At 36.8% G+C, this 24,320-nt stretch overlaps 1 protein-coding gene across 1 annotated transcript in view; it reads left to right on the top strand.

Annotated features, from left to right (window-relative positions):
* The window catches only part of LOC306874854 (metabotropic glutamate receptor 7-like), a gene marked incomplete at both ends in the record, with an annotated part of 224,032 nt that overhangs the window by 164,368 nt on the left and 35,344 nt on the right, over window positions 1-24,320 (top strand). Inside the window, one exon of the mRNA XM_079425136.1 lies at window positions 17,522-18,457. Coding sequence (XP_079281262.1) covers window positions 17,522-18,457 — 936 coding nt within the window. The remainder of the gene's footprint in view (window positions 1-17,521; window positions 18,458-24,320) is intronic.

Genomic DNA, 24,320 nt, shown 5'->3' on the forward strand with positions numbered 1-24,320 from the left:
GTAGGGAGGGAGGCCTAGGAGGATATAACCTCCTGGCCCCCCTAAGAAAAGTGACAACCAAATCGTGCTTCCCCACCGACTTCCCCTCTAAGGGGTCGTGGTGAGCGGAAATGGCAGCAACATAAACCTTAAGGGTGGAGGGGGACAGCATACGCTCCAACCCTTGTTGCAAAAAGGAAAGCACGGCTCTGACTGAACATCTCCGAGGGTCCTCCAGGTGAGAGGATCACCATTTGACGAACAGGTTCCACTTCAGAGCATAGGCCCATCTTGTGGACGGTGCACGTGCTGAAGCGATAGTGAGTGCTACCTCCTGGCGTAGGTCAACTAGAACCTCCGTGCCCCATCCAGAGACCACACGTGGAGTTTTCACAGGTCCGGACGCGGGTGCCAGAGGGTGCCCCATCTCTGAGAAAGCAGATCCTTCCTCAGAGGAATCGGCCAGGGAGGGGCTGTCGGGAGGAGCATGAGTTCCGGGAACCAGGTCCTGTTGGGCCAATATGGAGCCACTAACAGGACCTGCTCCTCATTCTCGCTGGTCTTGCACAGTGTCTGTGCTAGTAGGCTCATTTGGGGGGAATGCATATTTGCGCAGGCCCCGGGGCCAGCTGTGTGCCAGTGCATCCGTGCAGAGCGTTGCCTCGGTTAGGGAGTAGAACCACTGGCAATGGGTGGTTTCTGGAGATGCAAGCAGGTCCACCTGAGCAACTCTGAACCGTCCCCAAACCAGCTGAACCGCCTGGGGATGGAGTCTCCACTCCCCTGGAAGTGCTGCTCGAGACAGCTCGTCGGCTGCCCGATTGAACACTCCCGGGATGTGGATGGCACGAAGGGACCTCAGATGCTTCTGACTCCAGAGGAGGAGGAGGTGGCGGGTGAGTTGCGACATGCGACGGGAGCGTAAACCGCCTTGCCGGTTGATATACGCAACAGTCGCAGTGTTGTCTGTACGGACCAGAACGTCCTTGCCCTGAAGGCACCCTCTGAGGCGGCTCAAGGCAAGGCGTACTGCCAGCAGCTCGAGGCAATTGATATGCCAATGCTTCTCTAGCGAGGAAAGGGCTTTAACCTCATGCATTAGAAGAACCGCTTATAGGCGCATATTACTAATGTACTCTTTAAGGCGAGACACGGCAGGCAAAAAACATCGTTTTTTTTTTATTGGTCAATTTTGAGATTTTTGGATATTTGTCTTCAATAACATGTCTTCTTTCAGACTTGTGGTGAAAAAAAGTCCGAAATACACATTTAGGTCTTTATTTTACTGCACTTTGTCTGTTTGCGTCTGTAGATTTCTCATAAATTCAACAAAAGTTGGCGTTCTAAATCAACATGCTGCTCCGCGATCTCTGCCTGTACCCAGTCATCACGTATACTGCTGGAAAGCTCTCTCTCTTCTCTACAATGCTGTCGGATCCAAATATGGTCATTTCCTTTTTATCAGCAACCAATCGTGAAAGCAAAAGAGGGGATTTAACTCTAAATGCGCAATCTCATTGGCTGAAGACAATTTCTGACAACGTGATTCGTTCAGAATCGTCACATGACATGGTATGCGTTGACGCTTCCTTGTTTGGTTAAGCTTTCCGCGGGATCTTTTGAGTGAATTAATGAAAATGACTTCGCGTCAATCATCGAAAAGAGTACAGCAGTTGTCACTTGCAAGAGGGAAAAGGAAAATTAGTGATGGATTACCCAGTGAAATGCCCTCGGTGAGCGCATCTGAACGTAAGCTGTCGATGGGAGGTTTAGAATTTCTAATGTCAGAAATAGCCCAATACGTGTGGCTGTTACCACCTTCTAACATATTATAACATTACTGTAACAATATTTGTTTTGTATGGATGAAATATTTATTTATTTATAAGATTTATAAGAATAGAATAAAGTGCCATCTCATTCATTATGTTGTGTTGCGGTGGTCAGTTTTACTTTTACAGTACAGATTTCTGTGTGCTGTATCTATAAAAACAAAACAAATGAACAGTTATTGATACAATACACATTTCATTTTAGCGGCAGAAATTGAGAGAGGTATTGAGTCACTTCACAGGACCAGGGAGCAGGTCAGGCAGGCTTATGCAGATATTGATGCAGATGTGGCAGAGTTGCTGAGAGAGGATGCAGATGTGGTGATAAATATCAGTGTGTCTTTTGATGGCACTTGGCAGAAAAGAGGGTTCACATCACACTATGGGATCGGGGTGTGCATCGATATTTTTACGGGACTGGTGATCGACTTTGAGGTTCTATCCTCCTATTGCCATGCTTGTGCCCTTAAAGAAGCTGCCAGGCATGAGGGAAAGATTACAGATGAGGAAATTGACAGCTGGAGAGAAACGCATGACTGTGCACAATTTTAGGGGCTCAAGCAAGGCTATGGAGCAGGAGGCAGCGAAGAGGATGTGGGCCAGGTCTGTGAGTCACCACCAGCTGAGATACATTCAGATGCTGTCAGATGGGGACAGTGCTGCATTCAGGGAGGTGGTATCCCTCAACCCATACCCTGGGCATGAGGTAGTAAAATTAGAATGCATCAACCATGCCCATAAGCGTATGGGCACAGCACTACGAAAATTAAGTGCTGAACGCAAATTGGGGGGGAAGGGTCTGGGAAAATTAACGGCCAAAAAATGTAAAACATTACAAAATTATTACAGGGGGGCAATTTTAAATAACCAGGGTTCCATAGAGAAAATGAAAAATGAGATCTGGGCTGGTCTCCTCCATAGCATGTCCTGTGACGAAGTCCCCTTGCACACCAGGTGCTACCTGTCCTGGTGTTGGTATAGGAGAGCGGAGGAAAATGGAGAAACTCCAGAGAGCCACAGGCTCCATGCAGGAAACTTTTTGTCTCGGGAGGTGGGCCAGAAGCTGATACCTGTATACCACCGCATGTCAAGTGACAGCCTGCTGCAGCGCATGCAGCATGGTGGCACTCAAAATGCGAATGAGTGCCTCAACTCCGTCATTTGGGCCCGCTGTCCAAAAACAGTGTTTGTAGGTAAGAGTAGAGTTGAGGCAGCTGCAAGTATGGCCATTTCAACTTTTAATGAGGGGGCCTCTGCCATGCTTGCCATTATGGATAAGCTTTGGCTGGAAAGCACTGTCGTTACCGTCACCACCATCAGGGAAACCGACATGCTGAGGATCACAAAAGCCGAATCCATCCGGTCTGAGAGTGTAAAACGTTGCAGAAAGACTCTGAGCACAGCTAAAAAGCTGAAAAGGCATCAGCAAGAGAGAGGTGAGGGGCCTACATATGGTGCAGGCATGGAGAGCTAGGCTTTCAATCCTCATGGGTGAACTTTGTGTTCCGATGGACATAGATGACTAGAGCTGCAGTTCTGATGATAAGTTTGTGTCTGTATTTGTGGTTCTCTGTGGTTAGTTGAAGGTCTTATTTGGCAATGTTGTTTTATTCAGTTGTCATTTTTCATGGTCTGCATTGTTATAAACAATTACTTGGCCAGTTGTTTTGCTTGTTAGCAATGTTTTCATATAAAAATGTGTGGATTTTTACAATATAAATCTTTAAAGCCCGTTTTCTCAAAATGACTTTTCTCTCATACTCCAAGTCCGAAATCTCCACTTCAGTAGCACCTATATACACCAAACTTACCAGTCTTGTACCTAGTTATATTATGAAGACAATTACATAGGGATTTGTAAATATATTATTCCTAGCCTGATTTATATAACATTTTATTCCAAAAAACATGGCGAAAATACATTTTTTAAGGCTATTGACAGTATATTCTGATTTACAGGATAACAAAAGTAGATATCCATAAATCCCTCTGTAATTTTTTTCCCATCTCATATGTGAACACAATGAAAAAATAATTTTGAACCTGGCTTTATCCAATTCTGAGATTTCGTTTTTTAAAAATATATGCAAATTAGCGCATATTTAATTAGATAATGACTAATTTGCATATTTAAACATAAAATTACAGAAACTTTGTAATACATTTTTTTCTCATCTTAATGTAGGTAATCAACTGGGAAAGTTTCATGGTGATATCTGCTAGTTAAAAATTTTACCCTATTCACCTGAAGTGTCTCGCCTTAAACAACAAGAAAATAAATATTGCGACATTGACTTTACACCAGGATTTAATTGGTCAATGGCAGTCTATTTCAGATGCCTCAAAATAGCAATGTGCCAACAATGCACCTGAACACATCTCGTGTTCAGACCAGCACGCCCATGGGCGTACAAATTGGCACAAATTAATTTGCCTTTTAAACAACGTGGCACAGGATGAAAAAATGATAACTGTGTCAGGATAAAACTAGCAAAAAAACACTTGCGTCGCACCTGGCTCCGCAATGTGCCAAGTGTATAATAGAGCCCCAAGTGATATTTATTAAATAATAATTCATTACATTTGTAGAAAATACTTTTTTACTATGAATATGTACACTCACATGCATTCAGGGTGTAAGGAAAATGTTATTTGTTACTTGACAGTTAAAACATTCCATTAAAGAAAGGCTGTTTATGGGCAAAAACCACTGCCGTTTTCTTTAGCAAATGTTACAATTTTGTTAATGTAATGCAAAATCATTCTGTCTTACTGTGTGCACTTGGCAAGTGTATTGTATGTGGGTAATTGCAGAATATTTGGAGTCCTCGGTCAAGGTTGCGTGATTGTTTTTTCCCACTTCAGCAGTGAATGCAACGTTATAGCATGTCATTCACATATTTATTTAATATTATTATTTACCTGTCTGTTTTGCGGGATGTTCTCTGCCGGGCAAACACAAGGTCTGCCTTTTACCCTCAGGCAAACGTCATTTAAGTTGTCACCCCACCTATGACGACAGTCTGCCCACCGACATGATTTATTGGCAATTGTGCTTGACACACAATTTAAATGCAGGAAAGGGACGCAAAGGCCTGGCTGGGCCCGATAAGAGAACGAGGCTCTGGGAATAATGAGGCCCCATCTTCACCTCCTTTCTGCATCGCTAAATACACTCCGGACCAGCTTTCCATTCGGCCGCGGCACTCCCCGCACACTGTGACATGAACCGAGCGATCCGGCCAAGCATGAAAAGAACGAGGATTTGAGAACACAACAGCAGCCATGGGACAAAACACTGCAGTTCTAAAGGTCACGCATAGCCTGGTACCTCAACCTCAGGATGGAAGTGTGTTTGACTGTAGATGCACAAAATACTGTGCGTTTGGATTGTGCATTTTTTTTATTATTATTGTTTAGCACTGTAAAATGACTAATCACATTCAAAATATATATTTTTTCTTTTCATAATATGTGCGTTTACTGTGTATATGTGCTATGTATATATACATACACAAGCATACAGAATATATTTTGAAAATATGTACATGTATCTATGTCTATTTATATTCATATGATTTATTATATATAAATGTATTAAATATATAAACAACTTTTTTTTCTAAAATATATACATGCATGTGTGTTTATATATATATATATATATATATATAAACATAATAAAAATACTCAGTACACAGACATATTTGGACAAAAGCGTCTGCTAAATGACAAAAGTAAAAAGTAAAGAGTGTAAAGACCATCGACTCTACCGTGCGACTCCACCGGGCAGGGACACTGGCAAGGGATAGTAGTATCGCTTTTTATTTAATTTTTTCATTTATATGTTTATTATTGAAATGTTGTTATATGCATGTGTCAATTTTATTTAATTTCTTTATTTTCTTAAATATGTGGGTAGATAGTATTTATAGAGTTGTAACTTTTTAGTTTTAGTTACTTTTTCTTATTTGTAAGTCGCTTTGGACAAAAGTGTCTGCTAAATGACATAAGTAAGTAAGTAAAGTACATATTTTATGTAAACACAAACTTTTATTTTAGATGCGATTAATCACGATTAATCACTAATATTACATGGTGCTAGTGAATGTTGATGTGAAGGTGCTTAGGATGTGTTTGTCACTGCAGAAATGCTGTAGGTCAATTCATTTACTGAACCTCAAGTTGTTTCAAACCCAAATATATAAAACTAAAAGTTTGTAAAAGTTGAATTTTATAAAAATAAAATTAAAAAAAAGAGAGAATATTTGGAAACAAAAAGATTTAAAAAAATTCTGCCAAACATCACCATTCGCATTTTAGTATTTTATCATTATAGTATTTATTAATATTTTGAATTGACTTTTAATTTCATATTTTGAGTACATACATTTAATGTATTATTTTAGTTTTTGAAATTATGTGTGCTTTTGTTATTACGTATGATTGTTTTTAAATAATTAAAATATTGATTAAAATATATATCTTTATTTTTATTTCTGTTTTAGTAATTTTAGTACTTCAACTTTTAATTATTTCAGTTATTTGCCATGGCAACACTTCTAATTTTTGTGTTATTTATTTCATATAAAGGACTTGGACGACTGTGTCAAAGTTATATATATATATATATATATATATTTTTTTTTTTTCTTTTTTTTTTTCAAGTTGTAAAATGTCATGTGGTACAACCCCCAGGCAATCTATCAATCAATCATCATATTTGACAGTGTTTACTTGTGAAGTGTAATGAAAAATTAAAAACGAACACAAAAGCAACAAAGTATTACAAAAGTAGTGACACACACTACATTCCAAATCTTCATATAATAGCTTACTATGAGGGAAAAGACTGAAATTGCAGTCATTACTAACTGATAATCGTTTGCCACAGTTTGTCATTATCATCGTCATCATGGCTGTGACTCAAATTAATTATTCAGGTTGGTTTTGTGTATTGGATCTCAAATATAGTTAATTCATGAATCAAGCATTGCTCTCTCATAAACTCATGAACTGAAATAAGAGTAAATGGTGACAAAATATTCTCATATGTGTGAAGTATTTTTAACAGGCCTTTTAACATTTCTGAATGGCAGTGCCATATTATAAATAAAAAAAAATACAGTAATCATTCAGACATATAAAATGGCTCATTAGCATAACTAAGCTGCTGAGTATTGTAGCAATGTTCAAAATGTGAGATGAGTAAATGTGTATTTACCGTCCTGCTATAAACATGTAAGCTCCCTTTCTATTTGTGTACCATTTTGTTTCTTAAAGCTAATGAATGCAATTTCTTGTCAAAATACTCACGTTTGTTGGTTGATTCACCCCCAAAAAAGTGTTTATAATGTCATAAAACCTTGTTTGTTTGCGAGGCCCAACCAGGACAGCATAGCAACAGTGAATCAACCAATAGCATGAGTTTTGGGCATGGCTATTTGTATGCCTGACCAATGAAAGATGAGAAAGCATTTACAAATAGGAAACCTCTTTATAAACAGTCATTCTTGTATCTCCATTTGGTGGCACATGCTTCAGATCTGCTGAAATGTGTCCTTGTTACCTCAAATTCTACAGTAGTCGACAAATGCTTGAACTAAATTGGTTCAGCGACAAAAACGCTGTCCCTGCTGGATTGAAGCCTGTCAAGTTTTTTCATCATCTTGTACTTTCTAAGTAGTTTACATTTAAAATGTGTAGTGAGACAGCTAATCAGTAAAATCTGGGAACCTCGTGTTGTTTACGCTTCGAAAAAGCGGAGGCAATCTGTCGCCGAGGGACAAGTAATTGACTTCTGTTGTACCAGTGTCAGGACTGCTGTAGTTAGTTTCAGTTTCTCAGTCTCTCAGCCGACAATTTCCCAATGACCCTAAATGGCCTTCCTTCATGACTGCTTGCTAGCCACTAACCCCCAATATTTGCTTTACTGCAAGCAATGATAGCAGATGATACTAGATCTGATTCACCCAGAGGTAGAGTTTGCTCTTTAAAGAGAACTGTAGCTCGACAAATCAAGTGTGGGGACTTGGTTGGTTAAATTGTAACTTTGTTTTGGGCCTTTCTTGAACGAGAAAGGAGGCCCAGATTAAAGAACTCAAGCTAGCGGAAAAATAAATTACCGGTTGTCAGAATAAGTTGGAAGTTTGAAAAGTGCTTCGAACTCGGGTTTTGCAGGTTGTAATGAATTCCTAGTTCTGCTGTGAGTCAGGTTGTTTGACTGGAAAACAGCTTGAATGATAATTCTACATCTTTTGGCACAAAAAACATTATATCAGCCGTGACCTTTTTATTGTTGCACTTTCAAATTAGTTTTATATTTAACACTACTTTTGAATTTGCATTTCAGTTTACTTTCAGGGGGTGTTTACACAAAACCATTTTCAACTAAAAACTGAACTTTTTATAAGTCTTGGCCATTTATTTACATGACAACAGCATTTGGGGGGCCTTGAAATGAAAATGTTTGTTTATATCAATGTTTAAGAAAAAAAAAATCGGGCACATAAATTAATGTAATTTTTCAATTCATAGAAAGTGAAGTATTTATTTAGTTATCCATTTTACAGTAACTCTAAGTTAAAGTGTTAGTTCACCCAAAAATTGTTGTTCCAAACCTGTAAGACCTTTGTTTATCTTCGGAACACAAATTTAGATAATTTAATTAAATGCGAGAGCTTTCTGGCCCTGCATAGACAGCAACGCAACTGAAATGTTTTATGGCCCAGAAAGGTCATGGTACTGTCGTGAATGGGCATAAAAGCCTGACCTGGAAGAGAAGAAATCATTGAATAAAGTCGTTATTTTAGATTTCTTTTTGCATAAAATGTATTCTCGTAGCTTCATAAAATTACAGTGGAACCACTGATGTCACATGGACTATTTTAACTATGTCCTTACTACTTTTATGTGCCTTGACCATGGTAGGGCCCTTGTTGTCTATGGAGAGCCAGAAAGCTCTCAGATTTCATCAAAAATATCTTAATTTGTGTTCTGAAGATGAAAGAAGGTCTTACAGGGTTGGAACGATATGAGGGTGAGTAATTAATGCCAGCATTTTCGTTTTTGGGTGAACCCTTTAAAAAAAAAAATGCTACTTTTGTTTTTGGCAAAAAACTTTACCAATGTTGCACTCACTCTAAGAAAAGTCTGTAAAAATGAGGCCCAATGTAATGTTAATATGAAAAGGAAAGATTTTTCCCACATTGATTTAGTTTTTCCTGTATTTTGAAATTTGATTTGCATATTTATAATATTTACAAATTATTTGAAATGTCCATAAACTTAAGAGACTTAACTTGCTAATTAATTCTAATTGTTTTTGTATACAGTGTTAACAGTATATCACCATCTGCTGGTTGGATGACTTCTCCTCCCAGAAACACAGTGCTCAGTGACTAAAAAATGAAATACTTGCTTTTTTTGTTGTTGTTTTGTTTTTGTGTGTGTGTCAAAAGTTTGGTGAAACAAAGTTGTTTAACATTTAATAATTGCAGTGTATCAATAAAGTATTCATAGCAATAATTCACTTTTCCCACATTTTGTTGTTACAGCCTTATTCCAAAATGGATTAAATTCATTATTTTCCTCAAAATTCTGCAAACAATACCCCATAATGACAACGTAAAAGAATATTGCTTGAAATATTTGCAAATGTATTCAAATTGTTTGTGCTTCTGTAAGTTTCTCCCATCTGCATATATGACCATGGAGCTCAACTTGAGTGACCATCCGGTTCTTGGTCACCAGTCTAGACAAGGCCCTTCTCCATCAATTGCTCAGTTTGGACAGGAGGCCAGCTCTAGGAAGAGTCCTTGTTGTTTCAAACTTTTTCCGTTAAGGTTAACAGAGACTACATGCTTCTGTGAACCTTCAATGCTGCAGAAATGTTTATGTATCCTTTCCCAGATCTGTGCCTCGATACAATACAGTTTTGGAGGTCTTCAGACAATTCCTTGGACTTCATGGCTTGGTTTGTGCTCTGAAATGCACTGTTAATTGTGGGACATTGCATAGACTGGTGTGTGCCTTTCAAATCATGTCCAATTAACTGAATTTACCACAGGTGGACTCTAATCAAGTTGTAGAAACATCTCAAGGATGATCAGTGGAAACAGTATGCACTTTTGAGTGCCATGGCAAAGGCTATGAATACTTATGTGCAATTTTTTTGTTTTTATTTTTTTAAATATTGCAACGATTCAAACAAACTTCTTCCACGTTGTCATTAGGGATGGGTACCGAGAACCAGTATTTTTTTGGACCAGTACGTAATTGGGTCAAAAGCAAATTACTGATAAGCTTCAGGACAAACAATACTATTAATGAAACTTGGGTTGTTTTATCTCCATATACTTCAATATTAATGACAAATTAGAAGCTGCTGCTTGTCATTTTCCTTCACTGAATTATGTGGCCAACGTTTGCTCGGCGTGTGTGTGATATCCATGTGCATGTGCGGTATGTGTTTGCGCACAATCAGTGGCGGCAAGAGTGAAACGTTCGAAAGTGTTGGCTCACATTACAAAACTAAGCGACATTAGTGTCAGATACAATAAATGCAGTAGTGTAATAGTGAACAAAGGAGGCAACACTAGGAGCAAATATAATGAAACATTTGATAACAAAACACAACATCTACCTCAAGCAATGCGCTGTATTTACTATGTATCCCGGCTCCAGCTCCAACTGAAATTCACGAGAAGTACATTATTTGCATGTGCTTTAAAGCCTTGCCGGTTAAACATTTAATTCGCTTATTCAGAGCACGTACACCTGAAGCATGCATACACTAAAAGGCAGGTCAAACAACACCTGATATCTTAGTTATCATCTGATAGTGCTAATATTGTCAAAAACACACAAGGTTTACATATAGACACAGTTAGTTATGTCTAAAGTGAAAGTAAACACTTGAGAGAGAAACGGATGTGTGCAAGTCTTAAAGGGACAGAACTAAATATGCTGCCGATTGACATTAAAGGGATAGTTCACCCAAAAAAATTAATTCTGTCCTTATTTACTCACTGTCATGTTGTACCAAACCTGTATTAATTTGTATTCTTGTGCTGAACTCAAAAGAAGATATTTTGAAGAATGGGGGTAATCAAACAGTTGCTGGTCCCCACTGACTTTGATAGTTAGGGGGAAAAAAAAGGACATCACTGGGGACCAGCAACTGTTTGGTTTCCCACATTCTTCAAAATAACTTTTGTGTTCAACAGAAGAAAGAAACTCATTCAGGCTTTAAACAACTTGAGAGTGAGTAAATGATAACACAATTTTAATTTATGGGTGAACTACTCCTTTAATGTGAATCAAATAAAACGCAAAAGAGAAAAATAACTCGTTGCTCTTGACTGAAGAACTTTAATACAGTTGCTAAAGTTCAGCAGGAATAAAATAACTTGAAATTTTCAACAACTTTTCACATCATATCTTTTTTAACCAAATAGTATTGATAACAATATTGATAAATACCGGAATCGGTAAACAGTATTGTTATCAGTATCGGTATCGTTATTTTAAAACATATTTGTAGCTTTCTGTTTTAGTTTGCTTTGCATTTACTCTGATTTGATTTACCATCTGTATTCGTGTATGAAAAGTCTGTCTCTGAGGACTGTGTGGTATTGTCCTGTAGACGAAAGGGGTGAGGGAGTAATTCTCAGGTTCTTTTATCGAATGTGACATCGTCTGAGCGAATGCGCTTCAATAATTTAAAGCAACACTGCTGTCTCTGTTCTATCAGAGAGATATTTGGTGTTCTGGGTAAATAATTGATTCTGCTCCCACTGTTATTCCTGGCAAGCCGATCTCATGAGGCCGTGGATGTATGCGTTTTTCATCTTTGCAGTTTTAAGACTCATCAAAGTGTGGATATTTGTGCATAATCATTGCACGCGTGTTCATGTATGTGCCAGAAAGCATTGGAAATAAATTCGAATTGCAGTAAAAAAAAACAAAAAAACATGCAGGGTTGTGACTTGAATTTTATGGTGTAGAATTAAAATTAAATTGTTAGTTTTTATTAAGATTCAGTATGAATTACCCACAAACATATTTGTTCTATTTCAAAACCTAGTAAGCTTACTAAAGCAGCATCCTTATTCCTTACAGTCATGTAAGTCATGTAAGATTTAATATGTTGCTAAGATAAATGTGTGACACTCTAAGGCCCTGTCCTGAATCGCACCCTAAACCCTTGCGGTCTTCCTCTCAGTCCACACTTTCATGATGTAATGCCGCTTTGAGTCTGCCGTGGAGCTTGCCTCAATGCGGGCTCGGCAGAAGTGTGTATCGAGGGTGCATAGGGGGCACTCATGAGCACCCTTCTGAAAGCTAAATGAAATTAAGAAATGGGACACCCTATGGTCTTGTTAACTTAATGGACACAATGTAAGACTTAAATTACATTAGTGCAACTAAAGTGTGCCATTTGGGACAGGGCCTAAAATGTGTAAAAAAAAAAAAAAAAAAGAAGAATGGCATACACAGTTATTGGGTAAAATAGTTTGTAATCACGCCTAACTATTGTGTTAACACTTAACACTTTTTTTTTTTTTTTTTTTAGTTTTGTTTTTGCCTATTTAGTGTGCTTTCGTTTTTAATTTTGTTTGTAGTTTCGTTTTGGTGTTTTTTTCCCCTTTTGTTTTGTTTGTTTGCCTTTTTTGTTTTGGTGGGGTTTTTTGTCTTGTGTTTTGTTTTCATGTATGTTTTTTTTTTTAGATTTGTTGAATTTTGATTTTAGTTTTGTTTTGGTGTTTTTGTGTGGATTTTTATTTATTTTTTTGCTTTCGTAGTGTTGCAACTATGGAAGCTGAGAAGGCCGTTCTTTGTGTTCTTTTTGAAGAATTTTCAGAGCCTGATGAAATCGGTATAAATATGTGTTTAATACTGCAAAATAAGCTTGATGTTACAGTCACTGCCATCCAGAATAAAAGAGAGAACATTCCTAAATCGAGTGAAGAAATTTGTGGAAACTGTGGTTAATTATTGTGAGATATTGTGCCTCGCATTTCAGGATGAAAAGACAAAAAATTCAGGTGAAGGATAATCCACTTCTTACCTCTGAGACTGTGTTATGATCTATATGACCTTATTATTTTTATTGTGAGTATTAGGGTTATCATTATTGCTGATCACTGCTGTTGTGCTATGATATTGTAATATTTACCATTATATAATCAAAGGAGCATAGAAAAGTTTATGAAAGTCTCACTCCACAATACAATAGCACAATTTTTTTGTTTTTATTTTATTTATTTTTTGGTGGGTTTTTTGCCCTTTTGTTTGGCATTTATTTTTGTAAAGTTTTTTTGTGTGTTTTGTGCTTAGTTTTGGTGTGTTATTTTTATTTTTTATTTTTTTTGCTCTCTGAATATGGTAAAACAACATTTCTCAGCCATTTTGTTCTTCTTCTTTTTTGTACATCTGCTTTTTTATTTATTTGCTTATGTTTTTTTTTTGTTTTTTTTCTCTATTTGCAATTTAGTCAGTTCCTTTTCTTTTTTTAATTCAAATACCTGTACATTAAAATGAAGCCATTTCTTAAAATTGATAAAGGAGAACGGATCACTGCATAGTTGCAAGAGAGAGTTGGATAGAAAACGATAAAAAGAAAGGAGATAAGATGGTGCAAGGAATTTCAAATAAGATTTAGAGGCCATGAACAAGAAAAAAAAAAGTCCTCTCATTCTTTCTTGTGCCTTTCTACAACGACCCCCAGATGGGATTCAGTCGCTAAATTAACTGTGCTGTCTTTCTGCTTTTGTTTGGGCGGCAGAATGCTAGCCGTGTCCAATCAGCCGGGCTCCGGAGTGCGTCATCTAGATTGATGTGGCTTTTCATTATGGCATCTCCAGGTGTCAGTCCGGCATTCACAGTGTTGCCACGGAAATAGCGAAATGCTCTGTGGTCCTGAAAGCAAACACGACCCAATAATAGCCAAGTGTAATAGAATGTTTCTCTGGCGCTAATTGTCTCTAGCTGTCCTCTGGAGAAGCCATCAATACCCAGGATTTTGGTGATAGCGTTTGTTTTTGGTCAAACTATCCCTGATTTTTAGCAGGGATTTATTTTGCATTGGTTTAATAAAGCATAAACATTTAGATCACAGTACTTTCTTGAAGGGCCAGTCCATTCAAAAAGGCATAATGTTCATGGCAAACTATTTCTTTAAATAAACACGTTTCTCTTGTCCTTCTATATATTATTTAAATTCAGAATTTTCATCCAGGCCTCTTGGTGAAAGCAAATGCTGATCTATTTATCCAAAAAACCTGTAATCATTGCAAAGTTATGAGATTTATTCACGCATTCCAAAAAGTGGCATTTCCTGCATTTCTCTCACCACCTTCTTAGTGCCTGTTTTCATTAAAATGTGGCCGTCTCCATGGTGATTGCTGCCAGGAAGGGCTAAAAGAAATCACTGGTAATCACGTTGCAATCAGCAATGTTTGAATGAAAGGCATGAAATTCAAAGTGCATATTAACGGTGGTATAAGGGAGCGGACGGAAAGCATTAAGCAGGCTCAAAATGATGCATTTTCCTTCTCTATAATCACACTTAGAAACATTTACGCCCTTTTTCATGGGTGCACATAATTAACTTGTTACCGTAAAACAAGAGGGGCATGTTGGTTGTGTTGCTCTTAAACCATTTCTTTTACAATTGCAATATAGAATATTGAATATTCAAGAGCTTTACATTACTTTGAAATTCACAGCCAGTCAAATATATTTTGAAAGACTACTGACCTTGACACACAGTCATGAGAGTCTGCAGAGGTCCTCTCGGATGTAATTTCCTGTTTTATTTGTTTGTGTGTGTGTGTGTGTTCTTTCTTTTTATAGTGTTTTGGTTTGTGTGTTGTATTTTTGTTTTCTTGTTCTGTTGTATTATTGTTTTTTGTTTGTTTTTGTTATTTTTGTATTGTATTTTTGTTTTAATGTGTTTTGTGTCTTTTTTGTTTTATTTTGTTGCTTCATGTTTTGTTTTGCGTTCTATTTTATTTTTTGTAGTGCACTTTTTGTCTTGTGTTCTTGTGTCGTATTGTTTTGAAGTGTGTTTTTGTTTTTTGTTTTTTAATGTTGTTTTGATGTGTTTTGTGTTATTTTTGTTATTTGGTTGTTTCATGTTGATTTGTTTAATATTGTTTTGTTTTGTGGTATTGTATTTTTGTTGTGGATTTTGTTTTGGTTTTTAGTTCTTGTGTCATTTTGTTTTGGTTTTTAGTTCTTGTTTTATTTTTGTTGTTTCGTGTTGTTTTGGGGCTTTTTGTTCTTTGTGTTTTATGTTGTTTTGTTTGTTTGTTTGTGTGTGTGTGTGTGTTTTATGTTGTGCTGTTTTTGTGTGCGTTTTGTTCTGTTTTAGTTTGATTTGTTTTATTTGTTCCTTGTGTGTTTCTTAATATTGGTCGAAACACATTATTTTTTTATAGCAGTGAAGCAGTTTTGTATATATATAAGGTAATAATTGCCCAATAATAAGGTGTCCCAATGTACACACTATCCATCCCAAATTCTGTGTGATATTAGTAATTTTCAATACTATTTAGGGCAGATAGGGTGAATAGTATGCACATTGGGATGCAAGGATCGTGTGATTATGAGGCGCCGGGCTCGACGAACGTGAAGCGAACGCAGAGAGAGAGATTGTGTCCGAGAGAGAGAGACCCTGAAAAGAGTCCACTCAGTCAGCTGGTTCTGAGACTTACTAACCTGACTAACTCTACTAACACTAACCAGTCTCAGACCAGCACTGCTTCTCACCCAAACATCAAAATAAATCAAATTATCAAAACAATCTAAAAATATATATCTGGAACATTGAGATCAAGAAACCAAAACACAAAGTCAATTACAACTCTATCGAACTATAAAATTAAAATATGAATTAGAAGAATATCTCCAGAATGTCAACGACACAAAGCAGAGACAGATCCTGACCAAGTACAGCCTCAGTGAGCACAGACTAGCCATCGAGACCGGCATACACAGAAAGAGCTGGTTACCCAGAGAGCAAAGAGTGTGTGTTCACTGTGAGACAGGAGAGATCGAGACAGAGACACACTTCATACTTCACTGTTACCAATTTAAATCAGAGACATACATCAACAAATTCACAAACATCATAAAGAACTTTACAGCCATGACTGAAGAGGAACAAATAAAGATAATACTAGGAGAGGGACAGACAGCAGCACTGGCTGCGAGATACGTAGACAGCAGGTGGACGTGTGTAATGTGTGTATTATGTCTGACCTCAGTGTGTTTCCCTACTGTCTACCACAGTTACCCTCAGCCTGTGTGTGTTTATACGTTAAAAACTGTGGTATGACATGTTCACACAAGTTCTTATTTGTTACACTGTGTATTTAAGTTTATATTGTTATAATGGTTTTATTCTATTATTTTGATATTTTCATAGTTATTATGTTTCTCTATATATATTTCAGATATGTATACTCATATTTGATAAGGATACAGCGAAGTGTTGCCAGGGTCGCGGTTTCCCCGCACAATTGGGCTATTTTCAAAATACAGTCGCGGGAAAAATTACAGAGTAAGGGTTGCGTTTTTTTTGGGCTACTTTTATAATGTACCGTGGCCGCCCAAAGTGTATACACATGTGATCACAAAAGGAAGTTATTACAAACACTCGATGGTGGTTTAAAGTGAGTTCTGAGTAAAAGTGTACTATTAATCTCATAAATTGTTTTATGTAGCATGACGTTAAGGCTAAAGAAAACTAGAACAAAATTAAAAAACAGGAACTAGACTACAGCAAAATAACAAAAGCAAAGGAATCTTGATAAACCTCAAGAGAACCAATGCAAAGCTAGACCGATAAGGAGAGCAAAAAAACAACACTACTCAATACGACTAGTAGACTGACAATAAATTCTCTTCCACACAAGGAACTCATGCAACAAACCAGCAGAGACACGAGGGAAAGGAGTACAATTTAAAGGAGCAGAGCACATGAGGATCAGGTGGACACAATCACGTAAACGAGGACTAGACAAGGGGGCGTGACCATGGGAAACAGGGAGGTTGGACAAGAAGAGCATGTGGCAAACACAAACAGAGACAGAGCCATGTGCTCAGACACAAAACAAACAAAGAAACATTGAACAGGGACAAGACAGACAAGACTGTCAGGGCAGAATCCTGACAAAAGGCTGATAATGGCTGAATAAAAACAAAAGAATAATAAGGATTATGTCTCATGCTTTGTTATAAAGGTTCTGTTTCCTTAAACTTTGTCATGCATTCCTTTATTTCAACGCATTTACAGGTAAATCCTAGTATTTTAAATTTGCGATTAATCGTAATTAATCAGTCCAGGACTGTGATTAACGCTATTAAATTGTTTAATCGATTGACAGCACTATTATTATTATTATTGTTTTGTTTTTTTGGTTAAAGATTTATTTGTACATATTTTTATTAGGATTTATTTTCAAGAATGTATTTTTTCTTCATTACCCTATAAGAACAGATCTATTCTACTGACATTTTCATTTTTTTTTACCTACCAAAAAACATCAAATTGATTTTAATTTCAGAAATGTCAAACTCATTATTAGAGTGCTGTAGCCAATGCATATAGTCAGTGAATTTCATTTTTTTATATATATTTTGTTAAAATATAGTAGGGAAAATAAGATTGTTAGTGTTTTTTGTGTTTGTCTTATTTGTAGATCGATGAAATGCAGTGGCCCAACGGTGAGATGGAAATACCCAGGTCGGTCTGCAGTCTGCCCTGTAAGACGGGTCAACGCAAGAAGATGGTGAAAGGCATGCCATGCTGCTGGCACTGCGAGCCCTGCGATGGCTACCAGTACCAGTATGACGAGACATCCTGCAAACTCTGCTCTTACAACATGCGTCCGAACGGCAACCGGACAGGGTGCCAGCCCATCCCGATTGTCAAGCTGGAGTGGCATTCGCACTGGGCCATCATTCCCGTCTTCCTGGCTATGCTCGGCATCATCGCCACCATCTTCGTTATGGTGACGTTCATCCGCTACAACGACACCCCGATCGTACGAGCGTCTGGGAGGGAGCTCAGCTACGTTCTGCTGACTGGGATATTCCTGTGTTATATCATCACGTTTGTAATGATTGCCACTCCGGACATTGCCATTTGCTCCTTCAGACGAATCTTCCTTGGGTTAGGAATGTGTATTAGCTACGCCGCGCTCCTCACTAAGACCAATCGAATTTACCGCATCTTTGAGGAAGGGAAGAGGTCGGTTTCTCCACCTAAACTGATCAGCCCGACGTCTCAGTTAGCCATCACATCCAGCCTCATCTCCGTCCAGCTCTTAGGGGTCCTCATATGGTTCGGAGTGGATCCTCCGAACACCATAATCGATTACGACGAGCAGAAGACCATAAACCCCGACAAGGCCCGAGGGGTTCTCAAGTGTGACATTACAGACCTACAAATCATTTGCTCTCTAGGATACAGCATCTTGCTGATGGTAACATGTACGGTTTATGCCATCAAGACACGAGGCGTTCCGGAGAACTTCAACGAAGCCAAACCCATCGGTTTTACCATGTACACCACATGCATTGTGTGGCTTGCCTTCATTCCCATTTTCTTTGGGACGGCACAATCTGCAGAAAAGGTAATGCTTGTTTTATTACTTTTTACAACGTGCACCGGTTTTAAGTACTTATGAGCCATTTTCACTTGTTGATTCTACTCGATATTTCACAGAGCGAATCTAAATTCTTAAGGTTTTTTAATGTTTTTTCGCCCTCATCTCGATCTAAACACAAAAGCTCGCGTTTTGTCTGTGAAAGACAGAAACGAGAAATTTTTAAAAATGTTGCAGCTTTTCCATACAATGAAAGGGCTCTGAAATTGTTGTTTTCCATTTGTGAACAGAGGAAGTTATTTTATTTTAAATGAACAGTCCAGTTGATCCAGTTCACAAATCAGATATTCAGTAATATTATTTTGTATCAGTGATATTGTATTCAGTTTCCTTTATTTATTTATTTATTATTATTATTATAAAATTTTTATTTTAGTGTTTGTTGCTGAGGTAGCGTTTCCTTTACTGAGCTTGTTGCAAAAAATATATAATGATAATAATAATAATAATAATTAAACGTAGTATTAGCCAATTGAATCACTTTCTGTGTGCAATTGAATCTTGCACAATAAAGTGAAGGAAAAATTAACTTCTGGAGCAGCATTAATACAGATCTTTTACTTGTTGGCACTTTTTTCTTCATGAAAACCTGATTTGCGTCATTGTAGTCTAGGCAATTGAAAGCGTATTGGTCTAAGTGTCACCCCTTATTTCATTTACTTTTGCCATTTCACATTCACATTTCACATTTCATTGCCATTTACTTTTTTGGAGCGTGAATATTTTACTTGCTATAATTCCCTTCAAGGCAGCTAAGAGTCTAACCCTTTGCATGTATGGTTTTACACTCAATTTCAAATCCATTTGCAGGCTGATGTTGCCGTAATGGCTCTATTTTGTAATACCTGTTTGCAAGCTGCAGGCAATCTAGACTCCGGCTTTTGTACCTCTAAGATCATCCATTTTTCATCCCTTCCTGAAGAAATTAAAAATTATATTGCAACACAGGGAGAGGGTTGCCATCTCGAGGAATGGAAGGGCAAATACGTATTAATAGCACAGTTAAGGATCAGAATCACTGTCCACAACAATCTTTTAAAAGACATTTCATTAGCATAAGGACATTTGCTCATTATTTGCATACGAGATGAATGGCTCAGCTTTTTCTCCTCAGTGCCGGTACTGAAAAGCAATTATCTAAATAATAGAGCGAGCTGATTTGAGCATGTACCAAAGCCAGATACCATGATGGGCTCTGACACCAAAACATTTCTATTTGTTAGGATCTTTTAATTACGTTTCTAAGAATACACAGGATGTTGTTGTATGCCTTGATAAACATGCTATGCAGCGCAACAGTCAGCTTCTGGAAGTCCCATTGATTCGATCCAGAGATTTATTTTTTTTACAATTTCATACAAGCCTTTAAATACAGAACTACCTTGAGAGACCGCAGGCTTTATGCTTCTGTAGGAGCCACGAGTCATTGTGATTTAAATTTTATCAACAAAATCATGTGTAATTGATCAATTCCCACTGAAGAAATCCACAAATCAGCAGTGTTATTTTATTATTATTATTAATAGAGTGTTATGTTTAATAATATTATATAAACAAAAAAATAATAAAATAATGTATGTTTTCAGTTTTACTTTTTCATATCAGTTTTTGAAATTTGATGTGCTTTTATAATTTTTTTTTTATTTTGAAATAATTTATTTTGAAATAATACATTTATATTCAGCTTATCATTTATGCTTTAGTAATTTTGGTACTTTAACTTTTCTAGTTTCCATCATGCTCTTTTTTTTTTTTTTTTTTTTATTAAAATTTTTAAAAAAGTTTTTCTTCTAATATTTCTATTTGTTGTTCTTGAGGTTCATTTCTGTTAATTAAACAATTTTTAATAATTTTCACTTTGTTAACAATGACAACAATGCCATTTAGAGAACACGATACCAAGGAACGATACCAAGGAAATCTTAAAACTAATTTAATGTAAATTCATTATAACATTCAGTATAAATTATGTTTTTATTTATTATTTTATATTTAAAATTAAAGGGATCATATTATGATGCTAAAAATAGCATAATTTGGTATAATGCAATGCTTTTATACAGTTTAAGGTAAAAAAAAACAAACAAAAAAAAAAACATTATTTTTCCATATAGGAAGTGTTTAGAAAGAGTATCTCTTTTTGGGTTTGAGACTTTAGTCTTTGCAACATTGTGGATCTTATATATGCAGGAACAGTTGTAACACTCCAAAGACAATGGGAAACTTGAAATTGCATCAAATGACCCCTATATATGTTATTTATAATGTATATGTATTCATTTTATATAGGCCTAACTACAGTATATTTTAAATATATTAAAATTTATAGTGCATCACATTAGCATCTGTTTTTTTTTTTTTTTTTTTTCTTTGAATATATGTATTATTTCAATTCATTTTTTTTATTTCTATAGGAATTCTTATTGAAATAATTAATATTATTATATTATTTTTAACTTGAAAATTTATTTTATTATTTTATGTCTTTCATTATAAATTACTTTATAAGTAGTTTTGGATTAAAGGGGTCATCGGATGCAAAATTCACTTTTCAAGTTGTTTGAACATAAATGTGTTGGAAGTGTGTGTACACATCCATCCTATAATGATAAAAATACACCCAGTGTTTTTTTTTTTTTTTTTTAAATCCCTATTTTAAAATCCCCTTTCTCAAATCAGGCTGTTCTGAGATTCCTGTCAGAATGACATAGTTCTGTAAAGGCCGCCCCCACGATTGACAAGACCATCTTACCGTAGACCCGCCCTGAGTGAACTGAGAGCTGTAAACAGCCTGACTGCCATTATGTTGACTCCAGTGCAGGGGAAGACAGGTTGTCTCCGATTAAGTGATTGAGGCGTTTTGTTGTTGGATGTAATAATGAATATAGCAGTCATCATTTACTCCCGACATCTGAGCCACTGAAGATGCAGAGGATTAACGTTACTTTCGCTTTGAAGTGAATGCGCCGATCCCAATCTGCCTAAATGAGTCTATGTTCGCACAAATCATTTGTGATCCAGCCTCACCTACAAAAGAAGTGAGTATAAGGGTTTTTTAGGAATCTTTGCAAATCGCCTTTCCTAATAATGTACTAGTTAGCCAGTTTCGTGGCTGTAGTTTACAGTCTGCTAGTCACTCCATGGAAGAGAGGGGCGGGGTCAGCAGAGATCATTAGCATTTAAAGCAACATGGACTAGAATGGCTTGCTAAAAACAGAGCTGATTAGGGTGTTTTTTACACTACCATTGAGAAATTTTAACCAAAGTATGTTAAAGACTTTTAATTAAGAACCTAAAGAATCATATCAACTTGTGCAAAATGGGCATCCGATGACCCTTTTAAATAACTTTATTTGCAATGCTTTTTGAGTTAAATAGTTTAATGTAAACATTTTAAAATCCCTTTTTTCTGAGCTTGTTAGTTTGGCTCAGTTTTCAATATTTATTTCTTTGTGCAAGCAGAAAATTAATGAGAAGAAAAAGAAAAACACTGGTGGAGCCAAGGCCATGCAGTCACTGCTGCTCTCTGCAGCCACATGAAATTCTCCTTGTCGCCACAACAACGAACCATTTCATCACATTTTTCTTCATCTTTGTATTCACGACTCTCATTATGCTTAACCTCATGCGAGGATGCGGCTTTTCAAATGCAAATGAAAGCAGGAAATCGTGGCACTGGAATCCGCTTGTGTTACGGTGGGAAGAGAAATAGCCGCAGATTCCCATGACTATTACCTGAACCCGGCCGGAGGACACCAGAGATGATATACAATCCTGAGAGGCAAACAGCAGCTCATTAGAGGGAAGAAGTGGCCTCATGTGCGCCACAGCCTACAGGCGTGTGAAAGCCTGACGTCAGCTGAGAGGAGCTGTGACACACTGGCATTTGCTGCTTGTCATTACTTACCTGGCGAGAGTTACACGGAATACAAATGAAGCTTCCTCTCTGACAGAGACGCTGTGGACTGTGGCTTTACGCGTAGGAAAGCGGTGTGAAAGAGTCATGAGTACAAAGCGAAGCAAGTTTTTTCAGAAGGGATGTTAGAAGGGAATTTAGATCTCAGCTAAATGAAAATAATGGCTTCATTCAACTGCGTGGGGTGTACAGGCGCTGTGTTCGTGAGAGTATGGAAATATGACACTTTAGCATGGTTTGCAAACTGGTCTTCATCTTAGCAATCATGGCCGCGGTAACTAGGAGTGCTGAGGGTGCACAAGATTTTCCTTGTGCCACTCAATCATCCCCAAAGATACTTATTTTTTGTGATAGTTTTGCAATTAATTATGCGGTTGTATTCTTCTTGCGTGCCTCGCAGCACGCATCTCTATCTCCCCCTCACACTGACAGAATTTCATGTGAAATATTTATGTGATGTTACAGTGATTTTAGATTCCGACTTGTAAAAACCATTTACGTCCTCATACTTTTTTATGAGCTGTTTTCCGAAGCTTTCTGGCTTCTCAAGGCAGCTACCGTCAATCACATAAGCACCGCTCTAGTCTCTGGTCAAACGCGCTCAAACCACTGTAGCGTAATATAATCTATTATCAACGCACAAGTAGGCTACCATATTATGTCACAAAATATTTTAATGTCTGAATTTGTGTGATCACATTTAATAAAAAGACATTTTAATTTTAATTATAATGCATGTCCACGATTATTCAAACGACGAACAAATTATACAGCGAGCAAAGAACATTTACATTATCAAAGAATATCACTGAATTCAGTCTAGTGTGAATGTAAGCACTCTAAAAAAGCTCTAGTTATAATCAGTGATGTTGTCTGCAGTGTATGATGAATTAATCTCTTATTTACATCTGTACATCTGTACTTTGTTGTTTCTGATGAGAGAATTCGCCAAACTGTACTGACCAAAATTGTGATGTGTAATATCAGTGATGTTAATATTAAAAGAAAAAAAAATGTTGAACTAAAATCACAAAAGTACAAATATATATATTGGTTTGCATATAACTCTGTCTTCATTAGTATGTTAATCTATAAGAGTTTGCTGTTTAATATTAGGAGTTTGTCAAAAATCCCACACCATGGCCCCGCCCCCCAGCACCCCCCAGATAAAATACGTTACCAATGACAGGACGGATCTCTGAAACTCAAATACACAAAGAGGGAGTATCTATGATAAACGTTCAGAATATATACATGTATGTATATATATATATATATATATATATATATATATATATATATATATATATATATATATACACACACACACACACACACACATTCATACACGTATATGCATATATATAAATACACACACACACACACACATATATATATATACATACATATACATAAATACACACAAATATGCATTTTATTTACTTTATTTTAGATTTTTGTCCATGTTCAAGTCAATTGATATTTTTTTTTTCTAAAGGCTCACGTACGTACCTTCAGCAGCATCACCGTCTCGCTAACATGCCATCAGTGTGTTTCTCTGCTCTGAGTGATAGTTTGCTTTCTGCACACACCGCAAAAAAAAAAGAAAAAAAGAAAAAAAAGAAAATGGTCTCAGCTCAAGGCCTTTCTATTACATATGGCGAATTCACACCACAGTAATCTTTAAAAAATATCCAGACAAAATGATCTTATTGAGCAGCATGTAATCGCAGCTGAACTGCTCACATCAACTTTACTGCTCTTTTTATGGTATATTATGATGGAGTATGGCACGATTTTTTTTTTGTGCAGACTTCATATTGGACTCTTGTAATTATGTCTATATAGCATGAGGATACAAAAAAATGATGAATTACATGGAGAACTTTGAAAAGAGAAATTTAGGATAAGAAA

This window comes from Barbus barbus (assembly GCF_936440315.1).
Source record: "Barbus barbus genome assembly, chromosome: 9".
NCBI lineage: Eukaryota > Metazoa > Chordata > Actinopteri > Cypriniformes > Cyprinidae > Barbus > Barbus barbus.